Source organism: Callospermophilus lateralis, chromosome 10 (genome assembly GCF_048772815.1).
Source record: "Callospermophilus lateralis isolate mCalLat2 chromosome 10, mCalLat2.hap1, whole genome shotgun sequence".
Taxonomy (NCBI): Eukaryota; Metazoa; Chordata; class Mammalia; order Rodentia; family Sciuridae; genus Callospermophilus; species Callospermophilus lateralis.
This window is the reverse complement of record NC_135314.1, coordinates 128881575-128899470: the sequence shown is the minus strand read 5'-3', so window position 1 is coordinate 128899470 and position 17896 is coordinate 128881575. Positions and strand designations below refer to the sequence as shown.

Below are 17896 nucleotides of genomic sequence, written 5' to 3'. Positions count from 1 at the left end.
GAAGATGTGTAGGTTCAGCAGATAGCCTATCAAATCTCCACCCAGAGCTTCAACCTGACCAGCTTGATCTGGTTTCCACTGTGCTTGGCACCAACCAAAGTACAATCGCCCTTACCTTCACCTGTGGATTCCCTTCACTTTTCTTCTGGTATCTCATTCCTGATTCCAGACTCCTCATTCCCATTCCCAGACTACTTCTGGATTTCTCCCCTGCCTCATGGAAAACTCATCCAGTAGCCCACTAAGAGGGGATGAACAAGCAGTACATTTTTTTTTTTTTTTTGATATAGCTAACATCTGAAAATGGCTTGACACTACCTTAAAATGTGATGCATACTTTGGGTAGGACACAATTCCGATTTAAAAATAATTTCTCAGGATTTTGAAGGCAGTCATTTCTCCATTATTTCTAGCTTCTTTCATTGCTTTGGGAAGTCCAAGGAAATTCAAATTCCTAACTTTCTTACATGGCCAATATTCTCTCTCTGGAACCCCATTGGATCATATCTTGGTCCCTGTAAGACTGGAAAAACGCCGCACCACAGGACACAGATTACCAAAGAGTTTTACGCTTTATTACAAAAGGCTGTGTGTTTATATAGGTCTAAGGAGAGGTCGCAGGGCCGAGGTAGATAACAGGTCGCCCGTTTATTGGCAAGCTCTTCCATATGTCAGTTCCGGACCCCAAGAAGTTAATTCTAATTGGGGCTAAAGCTTCCCACCAGCAGGGTTTGAACATTGGCACCTGCGGGAACGTTTCGAGCCAGTGAAAGAAAGAAAAGAGGAAAAAGAGGGTCATTAGACGCCATGTTGGGGTTTTTCTCTGGAGTGCTGCTGCCATTATATGTTTACCCAACAGTCCCTACTTTTGATATTTCATGGTTTTTATGACTCTGTGTATGATCCATTTTTATCAATTTTTCAAGGACATTGGATAGGCCCCTTGAGTCTGGAAATGTATGCTCTTCGGTTCCAAAAATGTTTTTAATTATTTCGAAGATTTTCTTCCCCTCTGTCTCCTCTATTGCTGTTTTTTGAATACCTATATTTTGTTTGTCAATTTACTCCTTTACTTTTTCTCTCCTATTTTCAACCTTCTTGTTCTACTTTGTGTTCCTTGGTTTTATCTTGTAATGTTTCTCTCATACTTTAAGAACTTATTTTTGTTTTCTTCATGTTCCTTTTTTATCATATACTATTCTTGTTTCATACACCATTTTTTTCTTATCTCTCTGAGGATATAAATGAGTGTTTTTAAGTCTTCTTTGCCCAACATAGTCTGTTTCCTGCATTTTTCTATTTTAATCTGTATTTCTCATATGTATCAAGAATGAGTTATTGCTTCATATTTAACACTTGAGAAAAAGACAGATTGGAAGCCCTGAGGATATGAATGGGATTTACCAACTACAGATTTCACTGAAGGATGATCTGGCTAAACTTTTTTTTTTTTTTTTAAACAAACCTATGATATCAATATTTTTAGGTCTTTCTTCTTTAGTTAGATTCCCCTTAAAACATTCCTTCCGTTTTCTGCCTGAAGAGTAAAGGCCTATTTGCCAGCTTTCTAGAAGCCATGTGGAAAAAGAGAGCTGGAGGATCTCACATTTATTGTGCATTGTTTCTTTGAATCTCCTGTTTCAGTGGTACCATTGGATGGTCCTCAACTCTTCCTGAGTCCCAACTCAGTTTTACCTCAGTTTATTTCATGTTGGAGAGAAGAGACAACCACTGAACTGTTGAAAATGAAAGGAGATCTGGGGACTCCTAAAATTATTTTCCACTGAGCCTCCTTATCTGGCCTCTTCCCATCACTTCCCCTTCTTGTGGCACTGCCAAAGCCTGAGCATTCTGGGAATGTGTGATATCAAACATGTCAGTCCTGGGCCTTCCCTGATGCTGGCTTAGGACTTAGCTATTTCAGGTTTGTGTCTAACTTTTGTGTCTGCTTTCCAGCCTCCAAAATTTTATGTCTATTGTCTTTTTACTCTTCCAAATTCTTATCATTGTTGCCTCTGCCCTTTTAAAAACTCAGTTTACTTTGGGTAAGATGTTAGAAAGGACAACAGGAAACACAGACACTCAATCTATCATCTTTCCTTTGACGAGGTTAACCCCATGTCTTCTAAGTAAAATATGGTCAGTGAGTTTATTTTATTCAAACTAGCACACTGTCGATATCATTGGGATACAAGAGGACATCAACAATTATTTACTGTTCCTTAGGCAATGCTTTTACAAATTAAGTTGATTGTAGACAACTTCAGCTTTTATTATTGCAAAAGTTATAAACCCCATGACTTCTGCATAAGAAAGTAATTTTGGAGGGGGGGTGCAGGGATTGAACTGAGGGGCACTTAGCCACTGAGCCACATCTTCAGTCCTTTTTTTTTTTTTTTTTTTTAATTTTAAGACGGTCTCACTAAGCTGCTTAGGGCTTTGCTAAATTTCGGAGGCTGGCCTTGAACTTGTAATCGTCCTGCCTTAGCTTCCTTAGCTGCTGGGATTACTACAGGCGTATACCAGCATATTATCCTATTTTTAAATAGTAAATCATGGTTTCTCAGTGATAAAGTATGTTGCTGAACACATATAGAAAAAATTCTGATACATGTAAACAGATAACAACTGTTTTTTTTATTATTACTGCTGTTTTATTACATTTTCTTCTAGCCAACTGCTAAATGTTTCTGTTTTTATTATTGTTGCTGTCATCTTAGGAGGTTTTATATTTTAGTTTTATTTTCTAGGGCTTTTATTTATTTATTTATTTTTGCTTTTTAGTTTAGATAAAAAGAGATAAATAATCTCATTTAGATAAAAATTTCTCCTTCAACCCAGCTTTTCCAATCCTAGCAGTTTTCCCTAATAATCAAAATTGTGAGTATAATTTTACGGTAGTATTGCTTATCACAACAACAAATTTAAATGCCAAAAGTAAGGGACTGGTTACATAAATCATGGTACATTCATGTAACAGGATATTATGCAACCATGAAAAGTGATTTTACAAAATAATATTTAATAACATGAAAACATCCAGAGCTACATACTTAGTTTAAAAGACATCAGGAAAAAGTATGATACAAATAAGTTTTACAAACTAATATATATATATATATATATATATATATATATATATATATATATATATATATATATATATATATATATTTTCTTCTTCATCCAAAGAATCAGGATTCTTCCAGTTCCAAAAATGGGACTGAACACCTAAAAGAATAAGACACCAAAATGTTAACAAGGATTATCTGAGGAAGAAGGGATTGTTATGTATTGTTTTTTCTTTCTTTTTTGGGGGGACGGGTACTGGGGATTGAACTCAGGGACAGATCCCCAGCCCTATTTAGAGACAGGGTCTTACTGAGTTGCTTAGTGCCTCGCTGTTGCTGAGGCTGGTGTTGAACCCACAGTCCTTCTGCCTCAGCCTCCCAAGCCACAGGGATTACAGGCGTGCACCACAGTACCCAGCATTTTTTTTTTTCACTCTTTGTGCCTTTTGGAAATCTCTCAGTTTTCTATAATGAAAGTGAAAATTCACTTTTGAGTTTTCACCTTTGATATTTAAATTTAAAATATATGTGTGTGTGTGTGTGTGTGTGTGTGTGTGTGTAAATATGATTTTAACTAAATAAATTCTGCTTTGAGATATCTGCTGGACTTCCAGGAGAGCCAGGAGCCCCTGGGGAGACAGGACCCCCTGGACGCAAGGTAAGTAGGAAAGTTATAAACCCATATCGGAACCTTTGTCACTTAAAAAGTTAACACAAGAAAGCTTCATTGTCCAAATATGTGCACCTTCTGCTTCTGCTGATTGGCCGTTATTTTTGCTATTTCATGAGCTCTGCAAAAGGAAGGAAAAAAATGCAGACTAACATTTATCTCTTGGGCGGTGGGGAAAATTGGAAGAAGAAACGAAAAGTATAAGACTAAAATGAGATTTCTCAATTGTCAGTAAATTTACTTATCTATCCAATAATTGCTCTCTTGCTGCATTTAATACAGGATCAGCGAATGAAGGGAAATTAATGAATAATGAATTTGATCAAAGTGGCATTCACATGGAGCTTATTATTTGCTTCAGGAGTCTGGGTGGGTCTCCAATGCATTTTTCCTTGGGTGTCTCTTTCAGAGAAGCTGGATTCTTCCCATTCCAAAAATGGGACTGGACATCTAAAATTAAAACCAATTCCACATTGTTCTTTCTATTCCCAACCTGATGAATATATATATGCATATGTGTTTATAATTACATACATATGTATGTTATATGTAATATATATGTGTGTAATGTATACATATATGTATTCAGTTTGGGAAGACAACTCAAGGCAACCCCTCCAGATGTTTGGTTTGAGTCCTTTTGTCATCCAACCAGGATGCTCTGCTCTGGCTGCTGCTCAGTGACAGAAGCAAGGCATGGGGTGAAGAACTCCGTCTGTCGAGCACAGGAGGGGCAGCCAAGCACGAATGGTTCCATCTTTTTAGTGCTGAGCTGTAGACCTGCTCCCCACCTCTGCTCCCAAGCTCTGCATGCCTGTGTCAAGTTGCCAGCTCCATCCTTAACTTCTGGACAACCCTGTCCTTCAGAGAAGGGGCTGCAGAAAAGCGACCTTGGAGGCCGAGTGTATCAAGCTTGCTGCTCTCCATCTGTCCCCCTGAGCATGCTCCTCTTCATTAGGTCCTGAGTCTCCAACCTGTATTTTTTTGTTCCCTTTAAGAATAAAAACCTAAAAGCCATCACATCCTCAGGGCAATGATGCTGCAGATTCTGACCCCCCATGTGTCTAAAGCTATAAAACATTTTTTGTTTGTTTCCCCAGGGCGTGAAAGGGGCCAAAGGATTGGCTTCATTTTCAGTATGTATCTCTTCTCTCTGAGTGTTCTGAGCACTCCATTAAATTTATTTAGTTTTGCATGTCGTGACCAAGCATCTGTTGGCTAATTCTCTCTGTTTGATTTTTGAACTGCAGACATGTGACCTCATTCAATATGTGCGGGACCACAGTCGTAAGTACCCTTCGTAAAACTATCACCCAAGCCGACAGCTTTCGATGAAGGGAAGCCAGGAGCCCTGCACTCAGAACTGAGACAATGCACCTGCCAATTTCTTAAATTCAGTGGTGTCACTGCATAAATTTGAGTCATCATGGGCTGGTGGTTCTTAAGTCCTGGTGTAGCTGCTGGTCTGCCTATTGGAACCCGTTCCAAGAACTAATAAGCAGCAATATAGCTAGTGCTTTGGACCTGGGGAAAATTGAGATTTGAGGTCACAGCTCTCCTAAGTGGTAAATCAATCAGTGGAGAGTCACACTGGACTTCTTTTAAATGATTATTAGCACCTGACAATAACTGACAGAATTGAAATCGCCAGTGTGAAAGAGCCATGGTGATAGGGTGTCCCGGTGGGTGGGAGCCTTGCCTTTGATTTATGGCTTATTACGCCTTTCCTGGACGGATGTGTTTGATTGCTTTTAGTTAGGATGATTGATTTGCTTGTAAAACTTATGATAATGCATGTTCTGCCAATACATTTTTCTCTCTGCCGCAAAATTTTAAAAGCAAGAAGGCATTTAGATTTGGCAAATGCTCTTTTGAGTTTAAGACCCTCATAACAAATTCTGCTTTCAAAATATGTGTTGATACCATAAAAAAAAATCCATGTACAAGATGAAGAGTTGAAGTTCAATCATGTCGAATGTCCACTTCCACATGTGTAGTCCTTCCCAAATAAGCACTATGACCAAAAAGAGTCAAAAGTTTCCTCAAGACCTTTGGGGGTTTGGGAGAGAGATGGACAAGTAGGAGCCCATTTCTGCAGACAAGAGTTGTTCAGAAAGACACAGACAAAGCTCCAGAAAACAGTATAGGTCAGCACTCTTTTGGTAGCAGAATGGAACCAAGATGGGAATCAAAATTTATACACTTGGTGACAAAAGACTGGTTGTTTTGCAGCTGAATTAGCACAGTAAGTTTTCTGACTTAGGGCTATGTGATCTCTAATGACCCAGATGTTATGGGACTTGAACTATTAAAATTTGAGGGGCTCACTACAAAATTGCAAATCCAAAAGTAGGTAGAAAATTATTTCACAAGTATTACTTAGAACAAGAATGGAAATCACAACTGCATATTTTACAAAATGTCATTGTGATTACATTACTTACCTAATTCTTGCATATTTTATAAAAGCATATGATCATATGAGCAACATGGCTAGGGCCTCTTCCAGGCAGAGCCATGCAAGGGACCTCTGCAAGTAAGAGGTCTAAAGCAGATTCCAATAGAACATTCTCAATGACAGAAGTGTCCACTGCCCTGTCCGATAGAGTAGCCATCAGCCGCATGTAGCTTTCAATATTTGCCATGTAGAAAGTGTAATTTAATTTTAATTATTTAAAATTTAAATAATTACCAATGACTCATGGCTGCCATTTTGCACAGTGGAGGTCTAAAGTAAATGATCATTTACTTAAGAGTAAATCCATCTCTGATGTTTATATAATAATATAGAAATATGCACATACATGCATTAAGCATCCCAAATCTAAACTCTACAATGCTCCAAAATCTGAATTTTTTTTTATTGCTGACATGATACCACATATGGAAAACTTCACATCTGACTTCATGTGATAGGTCACAGTCAAAATGCAGGCTCACTAAAAATATTGTATAAAATTATCTTCAGTCCATGTGTGCAAGAGATATATGCAATGTATATGAATTTCATGTTTAGACTTGGATCCCATCGCCAAGATATCTCATTGTGCATATGAACGCTGAAGAAATCTGAAATCTGAAACATTTCTACTCCTAAGCATCAGATGAGGGATCCACAACACATGCTATACATACAGTGTGTGTGTATGTGTGTGTGTGTGTGGCGTGTGTGTAGTTGATAGCTATAAATATGTATGTGGGAAAATTTTAGATGGGGAAATTTTAGATGGGAATATTTTGTACATGGGGAAAATGTAGAGTTAGGACTCTTCACTTTCCCAAATCCAGTGTAGCTCCTTGCAACATCATGACCCTTCCAGGCAGAGATTCTCTGCCTCTGACAGCTAGCAGCAGGCTGTTGATTTATGTCTGAATATTATCTACCCCTTTTCCCATGCCTTTCCTTATAGAAGGAATAGTGCTTTACCAAGATTGGGGCTCTGTCTGCATCTTCTCCAAAGCCTAATTGTTGCCTTGATTTTTGAGTCATCTACAAAAAACAGACAAGGCAGGATTTCACTGCCATGATTTTCTGACATTGTTAGAGAACTCTATTCTCCCACCAAATAATAACCCAGTCTCCTTTGTTCTTCTTCCCCAGCGGGCGGACATGGTGAGTAATCTTTATTTACAGCATGTTTTAATCAAGCTCCAAAATGTCATACATCTGGAAAGAAGAGTTAGAATAATGTGTTGCCTGACAGCTGATACAAATTTTATCAGGGCTTTCTTTGCTGCCTCATGCTGGTAGCAGAGACCTACCTCCAATATCTCAGTTTTAATTGAGCTTCACAGCTATTTCTCAAGGAAAATGGGTAAGCTTTCTTAGTATTAAAATATGTTAAAGGCTAACATCATCAATTACTTACTGCTAGGCTGCTAGGCTTTTTTTTTTTTTGTAATGAAATTTTCCCTTTGTTCTTTCTCTCCTATCCTCTCTGTAGACCAGTGATTAAAGATTAAGATGCAGAGAACAGAATAAAGTGTAGGGATGGTCAGATAGCAAGTAAGTGGAATGTGCAGCTCGGGTAATGCAAAAACTTTGTAGCTCATGCTTAATGAGAATCACCAATTTGGCCTAATATAGTTTTCAAGTATTTCAACAAATGCTTCTTATGTGATGTTTTTGTGTAAATCCATATATACATTTAAACCTTTACAATTTTTATATAAATCCACCAACTCTTGCCCTCTGGTTGCCTGTACATCTGTTCAACATATTTATTGAAGGCCTACTATGTGCCAATCTCTGTATTAGACACTGAGGATACAGAGTCAAAAAATAGACAAGGTTCCCTTCCTTAGAAACTTCCATTCTCATGAAAGACCTAGAAAATGAACAAAGGAAAGATTTCAGAATCCTGTGGCTGCTGTGAAGAGATAAAGGGTGAGAGACTCTGGCACAGGATAATGTGAGGGGAGGGGAGATGATTTTAGATGGAGTGTTCTTAGGCAGTGGACTTGAAGTCTAGCTGAAGGAAACACAGTCAGGCAGGGGAATTGCAAATGCAAAGACCATGGAACAGGAAAAACCTCTAGCTATTTCCAGGGATTGACAGGGCCTGGTGACAGTGGGCACATGAAAAAACTGGGATATAGGCAGAGGCTGGATTGAGCTGGGTTTGGCATATTATCATAAGGTGGCTAGGAATATTTCTTTTTTCTTGTATCTCTATATCATGCCTGAAACTTTGTAGTTGCTCCCATATAAAAATAACAAAAGCTAGCAGAATCAATTTAATATTTGTGCCTAGCCTAATCATTTTTTAATTGCAAAATTAACATGGCCTCAATTTTTAAACGTCTTCTCAGTCCATTAGTTAGATTCAGAGAATAATAAATTATTTTGTGTCTCCATTGAGATGAACAGTTTGATTTGGGTTCCTCTCAATGGAGACAGGAAATCATTTATTATTCTCTGTGGTAGAGTGCTTGCTTCGCCTGGGTTTGATCTCCAGTGCTAAAAAATAAACTCCTGCTCCTTGGGGAAAAAGCCTTCCATGTCTCCCTTTTAGTGCTAGGGTTATTCTCTGCCACAAATGGCAAAGTCATTTTAAGAACAATGGCTTAGTATTATTGAGCACCTACTATGTGTTAGGTACTGTAGTTCTAAGTGATTTATTCATGCTGATTCATTTAGTCCTCACCACAGGCCTGGGCACTAGGTGATATTATGACTCAGATTTTACAGAAAAGGAAACTGAGGCAGAGAGGATAAGTAATTTGAAGATGGTCCTATGTTAGTTTTTGGGCCAGACTCTAAATACCACCCTTTCTTGCCTACTCTTTACAACTCATGATCTGTTCTGTGTACTGCACATCACTTCCATTTTTTTTCTGAAATTATCAAAGGGGCTTTCACAGTCATTCTTTTTTTTTTTTTTTTTTAACACTTGTTCCATTTTCTCATTAAGACAGAATTTATTTTAGTTTGAGTGGAAGTTCCAGCAACAAAATACAATACCTTTAATCCAATCTCGGTAGGGCTTAAAGGGCATTACCAGAAGCTCTCTACTCATTTAGAAGGGATTCGCTAATTAAATTTCATAACAGGTCACCTTGAATTTGGCACTTTTCTCTTTTGCACTTCCTTCAAAAGAGCAAAGTTGGCTTTTTCGACTAGCGCTTTCAATTATTTCAAGATTTAAACATTTAACATTTTTGCCTGTTTTGTTGTAATATGGAAATCGTTAATTATTGAATGCTTCAATGTTTTGAGTAGTTAACAACTGAAACTCGCTCCACCTTCTTGGTCTTGTTGGAGGTAAGCACGGTGAGTGACATTTAAAGGGGCACGGTCTTGTCTTTTTAGGAAAACCTGCATGCCCCGTGCATCCAACCGAGTTGGTGTTTGCTTTGGACCAGTCCCGGGATGTCACGGAGGAGGAGTTCAAGCGGATGAAGGGGATAGTGGCCTCCCTGGTGAGAGACGTCAAGGTCCGGGAGAACCACTGCCCCGTGGGGGCGCGCGTCGCCGTCCTCTCCTACGACTCGCACGCCAGGCACCTGGTGCGCCTCTCGGACACCTACCGGAAGGACCAGCTTCTCAGGGAAATCGAAGCTGTGCCTTACGAGAGATCCTCAGAGGGCAGGGAGATGGGCAAGGCCATGCGGTTCATTTCCAGGAACGTCTTCAAGCGGACCCTTCCCGGGACTTCCACGAGAAGAATCGCCACGTTCTTCAGCAGCGGTCCATCGGCCGATGCCCAGTCCATCGCCGCGGCCACCATGGAATTCAGCGCCCTGGACATCATTCCCGTGGTGATCGCCTTCAGCAACGTGCCCTCCGTCAAACGCGCGTTTGCGGTAAGAGGATGAAGCTCTCTTTCTTCACTCTTTTATTTCTCCTGTATTCAGAAGTCTCCTAAGAAAGCAGAGAACTACATTCCCTTGCTCTCAAAGACCAAAGTCATCCTGAGTTGGCAGAATGGAATGATTAGATGCCATGAGGCGTGACTAAGTCATTCAGGGTCACTCCAGGTGAATTTGGGTCGGCAGCGATGACCACGCCGAGATGGAGAAAAGACCTTTTTTCTAGGGATTCTTCAGCAACGGCTTCTCTGTTCCAGCTCCCACAAAGGAGGCAGACAACAAAGAAGAGGAGGAAGTTCTGAAGCTCTTTTTTATTGAGAGGAAGGCACTCTAGAAAGTTCCACCCCAATGCGGGGGGGTCAGGTTTCAGGGGGTTGAGTCTAGCCTGGTGAAGTCTTGTGGTCAGCAGATTAACATCTTGGAAGGCTACCCCCATCAAAAAGCAGAATGGGAAAAGAACCCACACATGCATAGCCCAGACAGAGAGGCGACCTCAGTCCAGTCTGCTCATGGGCTCAAAATGCTCACAGCTCACACACACAGCCCATGGCTGGCCTGTGACAATTAGTAATATTCATTTTGTCAGGCACACCTGTAATCCCAGCGCCTGGGGAGGCTCAGGCAGAAGGATGGCAAATTCCAGGCCAACTTCAGCAATTTAGAAAGACCCTGTCAAAAAAAAAAAAAAAAAAAAAAAAAAAAAAAAAAATTTAAATTAAAAAGCTGGGGATGTTGCTTAGCTCAGTGGTAAAGCACCCGTGGGTTCAATTCCCATACAACAAAAGAAAAAAAAAAAAAGGAAGACTGATTTATTGCTCATATACCAGGAACATATTAAGGCCTTATATGCATTATACTGTTGAATTCTCAAAAGTAGTATTATGAAATGGATAACAGTGGTTCTCACTTTATGAATGAGAAAACTGGGCCTAGACTTCAAAGTTAAGCTACTTATCCAGGTTTGCACAGCTAAAAGGAGACAATGCCAGGCCTTGACTTCAGGTTTACTGCTCTAGTGCTTCCACAAGCTACTCTGAGTTGCATCTAAAGACACTGAATCGGGAGACCATTAAACATACCCAGATGCCACTTAAATAGCCAGGGTACTAGTCATTCCTACACAGTGAAAACCAATTGGCTAAACTTCACCAACTATATAAAAATCCAGATTTTATAAAAAGAAAAGATGTTTTAAAAATTATGGCCTCTTAATTGGGGATTAACTCTTAATTTGTAACATTCCTAAATAAACCACCTGGGATGAAGACATCCATGCATAAATTCGTAATTCCCTGTCCATAGTGGCTCCAAGGTAGGGCTCCATTACAAAGAACCACCAGACCAGCAAAGTATCCTTCCAGTTAGCTGTGTTGGTCCCCATACTGTTTGCTTCTCCATTCATGTGGAGACAGATTATGAAGAGGGGCCCTAGGCAGCAGCAAATGAATAAAAAGGTCAACCAATCAAAAGTTACTTCATTTAGATAACAGAAGATAAAAAGCCACTCAGTTATTGTCTTCAAGTAGGTGAAAAGTTATGACTTCAGAAAATTAGCTGAGATTCAGCTTTGCAAAACTTCCTATTAGAGCAGCACAGGTAACTTCAGGTTAGGCTCAAGAAAGAACTGTCAGAGGGTAATTTTAATTTAGCATTGGTGTGGATTCAATGGGTGGTCAAGACAGTGCCTTTCTCTGAAGGCCCTGAATGGGGGCAATGACTCTCCAGTCAGCGTGAGTTCTATCTTTCTAGAGACTGGGGCCTAGGACTAAGTGGCTTTTGGAAGCCTTTTCCAGCTCTCTAATTTTTTTCAGTGAAAATGTTGAAATAAGCAGAATGAAGTTGAAATATATTTCTCATCTGAAAATATAGAGAGCAGTACCTATTTTCTAAAGTTGGTATGAAGCCGGACACATAGAAAGCACTGGGAATGATAGCTTCTGCTTTAATTATCATGATTATCACTTAATAGCTTGATACTGTTAAACTAAAACCTGTTTTATTATTATTATTATTATTATTATTATTCAAAACATTACAATGCTCTTGATATATCATATTTCATACATTTGATTCAAGTGGGCTATGAACTCCCATTTTTACCACGTGTACAGATTGCAGAATCACATTTAAAAAACAAAGTCTGGGAAGTTCCAGAACAGAAAATGCTATCAGCATCATTGAACCAACTCTCAGAATGAGAGGGTTATGCACGTAAATTAGGAAAGAGGGTGGCCAGGCTATGCAAATGAAGCTGTTAGGAGAAGCGGCAGGTTAAAAATTCTATAAGTGATGTTGTTTATACACAGTCCTCATAATTCTCTCATCTGCTGGCTTTATTTAGCCACAAAACAAGAGACAACTTTACATCTTGTTGCAAACAATTGGTAGCACTTATGATATAAACTTAGACATAACTCTATCCACCCACTCAAAGTGACCTGCACAGTATATTATTTATAAGGAGGTATTTCATTGTTTAAAAACTTGAATGTTAATCATTTCAGAGACTGGTAAATCTGGCTTCTTGATTCTACCCAAATAGCCTAGAGACTTTCATAATGAAGTTTCAAATTTTTGAAAACAGAACCTCATAAAATCGAGTGGCATTGACCACCAAGAGCCCTTGAACAGAAGCAGAAGATTTACTAATGAAGTCAGAATTCCTTTCATATGATAAATGTTTAGTGAGCACCTCAACAGTACTAGGTGCTATTCCAGGCTCTGAGGATACATGAGTAAATAAGAAAACCAAAATTTTCCCCCCTCACATGACATGCCTTAAACAGCCCTGCCTAGATAGATAGGGTTAGGGTTAGGGTTCAAAACCCAGGCAAATGCTACCAGTTGGTTAGAACACAGTGTCTGACATTACAGAAGAGAAATTGCAACTTGTGTTTGCTGCCTTTTCCTGTCTTCTATGCATTCTCTTCCATTGTGTTTTACCTTTTCTGAAAGTGTTGTGGTTTTTGGTTTTTTTGTTTTTGTTTTTATTTTGTTTTTGAACAGACCTCAGAGGTCTAATGACACCATGCATCTTTATTTTATTTTGCGATTATATTTTAAAACCCTAATTTGTTTTATACTTACCAGGGATTTTCTAAATCTCAATTCATGGAGAGTTCCGTAGGCCAGGGTGGAAGTTGGTACCTGAGCAGACTTGTGCGGTGGGCCTCAAAAGCAGCCATTCCAAGAGCAAGGACTGATTTTCCTGTTTCTTTGCACAAGGACTGTGATCACCACCCTGCAAGTTCTTCACAGTGGTATAAAGTGGAGTTTCAAGCTGGAAAATGGAAGGCCATTTTTGACTGGAAAAAAATCTCAGTCTTCACTTTGTTTCGTCATTAGCGTTTTCCCTCTGAATTTGTTTAGCAATTACTTCTTCTGATAAAATTTTACTAGTTCCCCACTGAGACTTCCAATTTAGGTTGGGCCTCATGTATGCTAAGCAAGTACTTTACCACTGAGCTACATCCCAGTTCTCCCTCCCCCCACATTTTTTTTTTTTTTTAATATCCAGATAGGGTCTCACTAAATTTCTCAAGCTGACCTTGAACTTGTCAGTTCCTCCCTAGTAGTTGAGATTGCAGGCATGCCCAACTCCCTTCCTAATATTCTTATAAGACATGTGTCTTTTTTTTATTTTTTATTTTTTTTTAGCAACCCTAACTTTTTTTTTTCTTTTATTCTGCTGTTAGGCTTGGAGGTGAGAGAAACATTAAGTGTAGTATTTGATATCATAGATGACCCTAGTGATTAGAGACAGAACTGAAATTGGAGGAAAAACTTTTTAATTGGAAACTTTAGCATTTTGTGCACCCAGCCTTTTAATATTGAAAAGGATTTACTTTGTTAAAATAGAATTGTCTAAAGAAAGATTACCCAAAATATTAATTGAAATTTTTTTACAGGCACCAATCTATGGGGCCCCCGTGTTATCTAGAGAGGAAACAATAGGACTCTTTTATTTTAACCGCGCCCCCCCACCCCGCCTCCACATTTTGTCTAAGGGATTTTTCCATAATATGCTGTTATCGTTTCTTCAGTGATAAGTGGTCGGATGAATGATCTCTAAAATCACATCTTTCCAACTTTGTTGATTAAGAGATCCTTGAGGGTGGTGTCAAGGGAGAGTGCAGACCCCCCTGTGGACTTTCCCTAGTAAAGAAACTCAGTAGAATCAATGAGAATCAATGACACTGCTTTTATGTTGATGCCAGTATGTTGACACATGATTCAATGTGAGCCTAAATTGCCAACTAGGGCCACAGCCAGAAATATGGAAGTTGTTATTGTTACAGTGTAAACATGTTAGAACACAAGATTAGTTAGCAAATGGCAGCGATCCCCGGGTCGGGCAACATCTTGTGAAACATTGTTCTAAATTAAGTTAGGACTCATTGATATAAAACTGCAGTGAGAAAAGTGGCTCATGCAGAGGATTGAAGGTAGGTCTTGTTTGAGGAGAGCAAAGCTTAAACCAAAGTTGTCTATATTCCATCCCCTACTGGGGCTCACATTTCTGTAAAACAATATGGTTGGATTACATGGTTTCTAAGACTTGTTCTAACTCCAACAGTCTATGAAGTTGTTTCCCCTGGATCTTGGTAGGTGGCAATGAGAAAGCTCTTCCCATTCCCAGATGGTCTGATCTGTGTCCTCTGTACTGACATTGGTTCAGTTTCCCGTCAACCTTCACAGTGGGAGCAAGGGTTTGATAAACTTTGAAACTGTGCACAGAGGCCTCTCTTAAAACCATTAGCAGAGCAGACTCTTTCTGCTAGTGTATGACCCAAGGCACTTTGTTGACAGATCATCAGAACCAGTTGAAGGTAGTTTAAGTACACACATGCACATACCATAAGAAAAAATCGGCAAAAGGACCTAGATAGGGCCCAAGGTATCCTCTGGTCCCAAGTCCAGGTAAGCTGCCTCTGGACACAATACCTTTATTTCACTTATTTATTTTTATGTGGTGCTGAGGATCGAACCCAGGGTCTCGCACATGTGGAATGAGCCACAACCCCAGCCCTCTTTCTGTCTTTCCCAGATGTTGTGTGTTCTTTTCTCTATGTATTTGTGTCTAGAACTTTAGCCAAAGTCTTCAGTTATCACATACTCCATCTGAGTCTTCACCTCCAACCCAGAAAGCATATGAAAGTGTTATAGTTAAAGCTTCGTCCCAGGGTTTCATAAACTGACTTCCAGACCACTCACGTATAATCGAATCAAGCCTTTATTGAAGCACACCGGTGGCGGCTGACCAGAACATAAAGCTGTTCCCCTGATCAGCCCCGAACAATTGCAAGGGCGCTCCTTATAAGCCTGAAAACCGCAAAAAGGATGTTCAGGGGGTCTAGCCAATGCAAGCAAGCCAGGTTACAGAAGCGGGACAGTGCAGTCAAGCAGAGGGAAGCCTAACCAATCACTGTTAGCCCAGTCACCCCAGTTACAGAAACAGAGCCACCTTACCCTAGTTACAGAAACAATACCCCACTAGGTAGTTCCGTGTTCTTAAAGGTTTCTATAGCAAAAGGAAAAGAACATCTTGCCCCAGTCATGACTCTTCTACTTGGCATGGTTGTTTTACAGGATGAAGTCATAAAACAAAATGGAGTCACATTTGCTCATACTATCACAAAAGAAAAACCAGTGGGCTCTCAGAGAGGACTCTGAGGGGCAGATATTTTTTTTTTTGTTGTTGTACAAAGAATAATTTAAAATGACAGAAATAGTGATGAGTCTCAGGAAAAACCTCCTTACTTCTGCTAGTGTATTATCCTCCCTTGCTCCTGATTCCACAGATAGAATACAGACAGCCGGCCACTCTAGAAACTCTTGCCATTAAACATCCACCCTCAGTCCTCAGAACCCCAGTTCCAAATTCCAGATAAAATGGGTCTGGCTGGCTCGGATGTCCTTTCCCAGTCCAACTGGCTCTTGTCAGAGAAATGGTCTTACCCACCATAATGAAGGTCCTACCTCTATGAATAAAGTATAGGAAGGAGTTCTCAGAGAAAGAGGGAAGCCATGAGTGTTAGGATTCATAGCACTTAAAATGTCATCTGGCCATATCTGAGACATTAGATAGGATCACACCTACAGTTTTTCTTCAATTATCAGTTATCTGTGAGTCAGTTAATGGGCAAGTTAATTATTCTTGGACTTTTGGAGTCTCCTTACTTCTCCTCAGTTATCTTTTGCCCACTCTGCGCCCTCAAACTGTAAGTAGGTTGCTAACAAAGGGACCAAAGTGGAAATGGTTGGGAGTTTCAGAAAGGAGAGCTGCCTAGACTTGGATTTGAGTCTGTGTTAAAACCAGTTTCGAGGCCCAGTGCACAGTGGAAACCTAAAGAAGTTACCAAGAGCAGCTCCGTGACTTCACCTGGTTCTTTGGTACTTAGGCACAGAGGGTAGACATCTTTGATTTTCTTCCTTAAATGATGTGAGTGTCTGGTGTCCTTTCATCAGCTGTTAACCTTTCTTTGTGTTTCAGTTTCTGAAATGGGGAGGATGAACCTAAGACCTAACCTCCTGGGTTGCTGAGATAGCAGATATGACGTACTGTATGCTCCTTAATGACCCACATGACACCCACTCTGGGCCAATAAGTGATAAGCCCAATTGATGCTTATCCAAGTGCCTTGTTAGCAATTGTAATCTTCCCATTTTACAGATGAGGAAACCAGAGGCAAATTTGTCAGAGCTAAAGGAAAGGTTGGGGTTAAAGTCCAGCCGTGCTCTTGGTCACCCTGACATGCTGGGTCTTGCCATGACCTTAGAAGGAGCAGAGTTGCCCTCCTGGTCCCAGCTCTGTCAACAGTCCTGGGACATTCTCGCATCCCTACCTACTAAGCAGTTCTTTCTCTCCCGCCTCTTGCAGATCGATGACACTGGCACATTCCAAGTCATAGTGATTCCCTCCGGGACTGAGGATACACCAGCATTAGAGAGACTCCAGCGGTGCACTTTCTGCCATGGTGAGACCCACAGAGACAATATGATCATGCCTTTTAAATCCTCTGAGTCACCATTGGCCACAGTAGCTGGACCTTTGTGGCCAGAATGAGCATGGTGTAGAGAGGACCTCCTTGGGGCTCTGGCCCCACCTCATCATGCTGCATGTTTAAGATTAAAGAGATGGAGTCTGTTAGCTCAGCCTGCAGGGTCTCCTCCTATGTATCCCAGCAGGAGGGTGACATTCCAGGCCTCTCTACTTCCCGAAGCTTCCAGAAAACAGTGATGAATTTTAGAAAAACTTAGCCTGTCTCATTGCCAGGTATTTCATGTTATAAAGTATTTTATGTGAGTTTTCTGAATCTCAAATGTTCATGGCCCCAAACAGATGCTTTAAAGCAATTCAGCACCCTCCTACCCGCTTGGGGAGTTTTTTTTTTTCCTCCAGTGCTAAGAATTGAACCCAAGGGCACCCTATCACTGAGCTACGCTCCCTTTTAAACTTTTATTTTGACACAGGGTCTTGCCAAGTTGCCAGGCTGTCCTGGAATTTACAATCTTCCTGCATCAGCCTCCTAAGTAGCTGGGATTACAAGCATGTGCCACCACGCCTGGCAGATAGTTACAACATGTTAGAAGGGTAGAAAACAGTAGAAAGTCATGAATCTCCATTGAAAAGAGCTCCAAAATGTTAACTATCAGAAATATTTGCCCATTGATTTGTTTGTAGTGTTTTATACCCAATTATTGGTCTAACTGGAAAAATCTAATTTTTCTTTTGAGCATTCTAATAATTATGAAAACTGTGGAAGCCACTGAGATTCGTGGTGGCGGATGTGAGAGCTGATGGTCACCAAACATTTAATATAGACCATGCACCATTCTTCTA

General features: G+C 40.1%; 1 protein-coding gene across 1 annotated transcript in view; it reads left to right on the top strand.

Moving 5' to 3' along the window:
• Positions 1 to 17896, top strand: part of Col6a6 (collagen type VI alpha 6 chain) — a 102999-nt gene that overhangs the window by 70163 nt on the left and 14940 nt on the right. Inside the window, exons 28-33 of the mRNA XM_076868439.2 lie at positions 3667 to 3729; positions 4842 to 4877; positions 4992 to 5028; positions 7343 to 7354; positions 9554 to 10047; positions 16934 to 17030. Of these exons, the coding sequence (XP_076724554.2) occupies positions 3667 to 3729; positions 4842 to 4877; positions 4992 to 5028; positions 7343 to 7354; positions 9554 to 10047; positions 16934 to 17030 (739 nt within the window). The remainder of the gene's footprint in view (positions 1 to 3666; positions 3730 to 4841; positions 4878 to 4991; positions 5029 to 7342; positions 7355 to 9553; positions 10048 to 16933; positions 17031 to 17896) is intronic.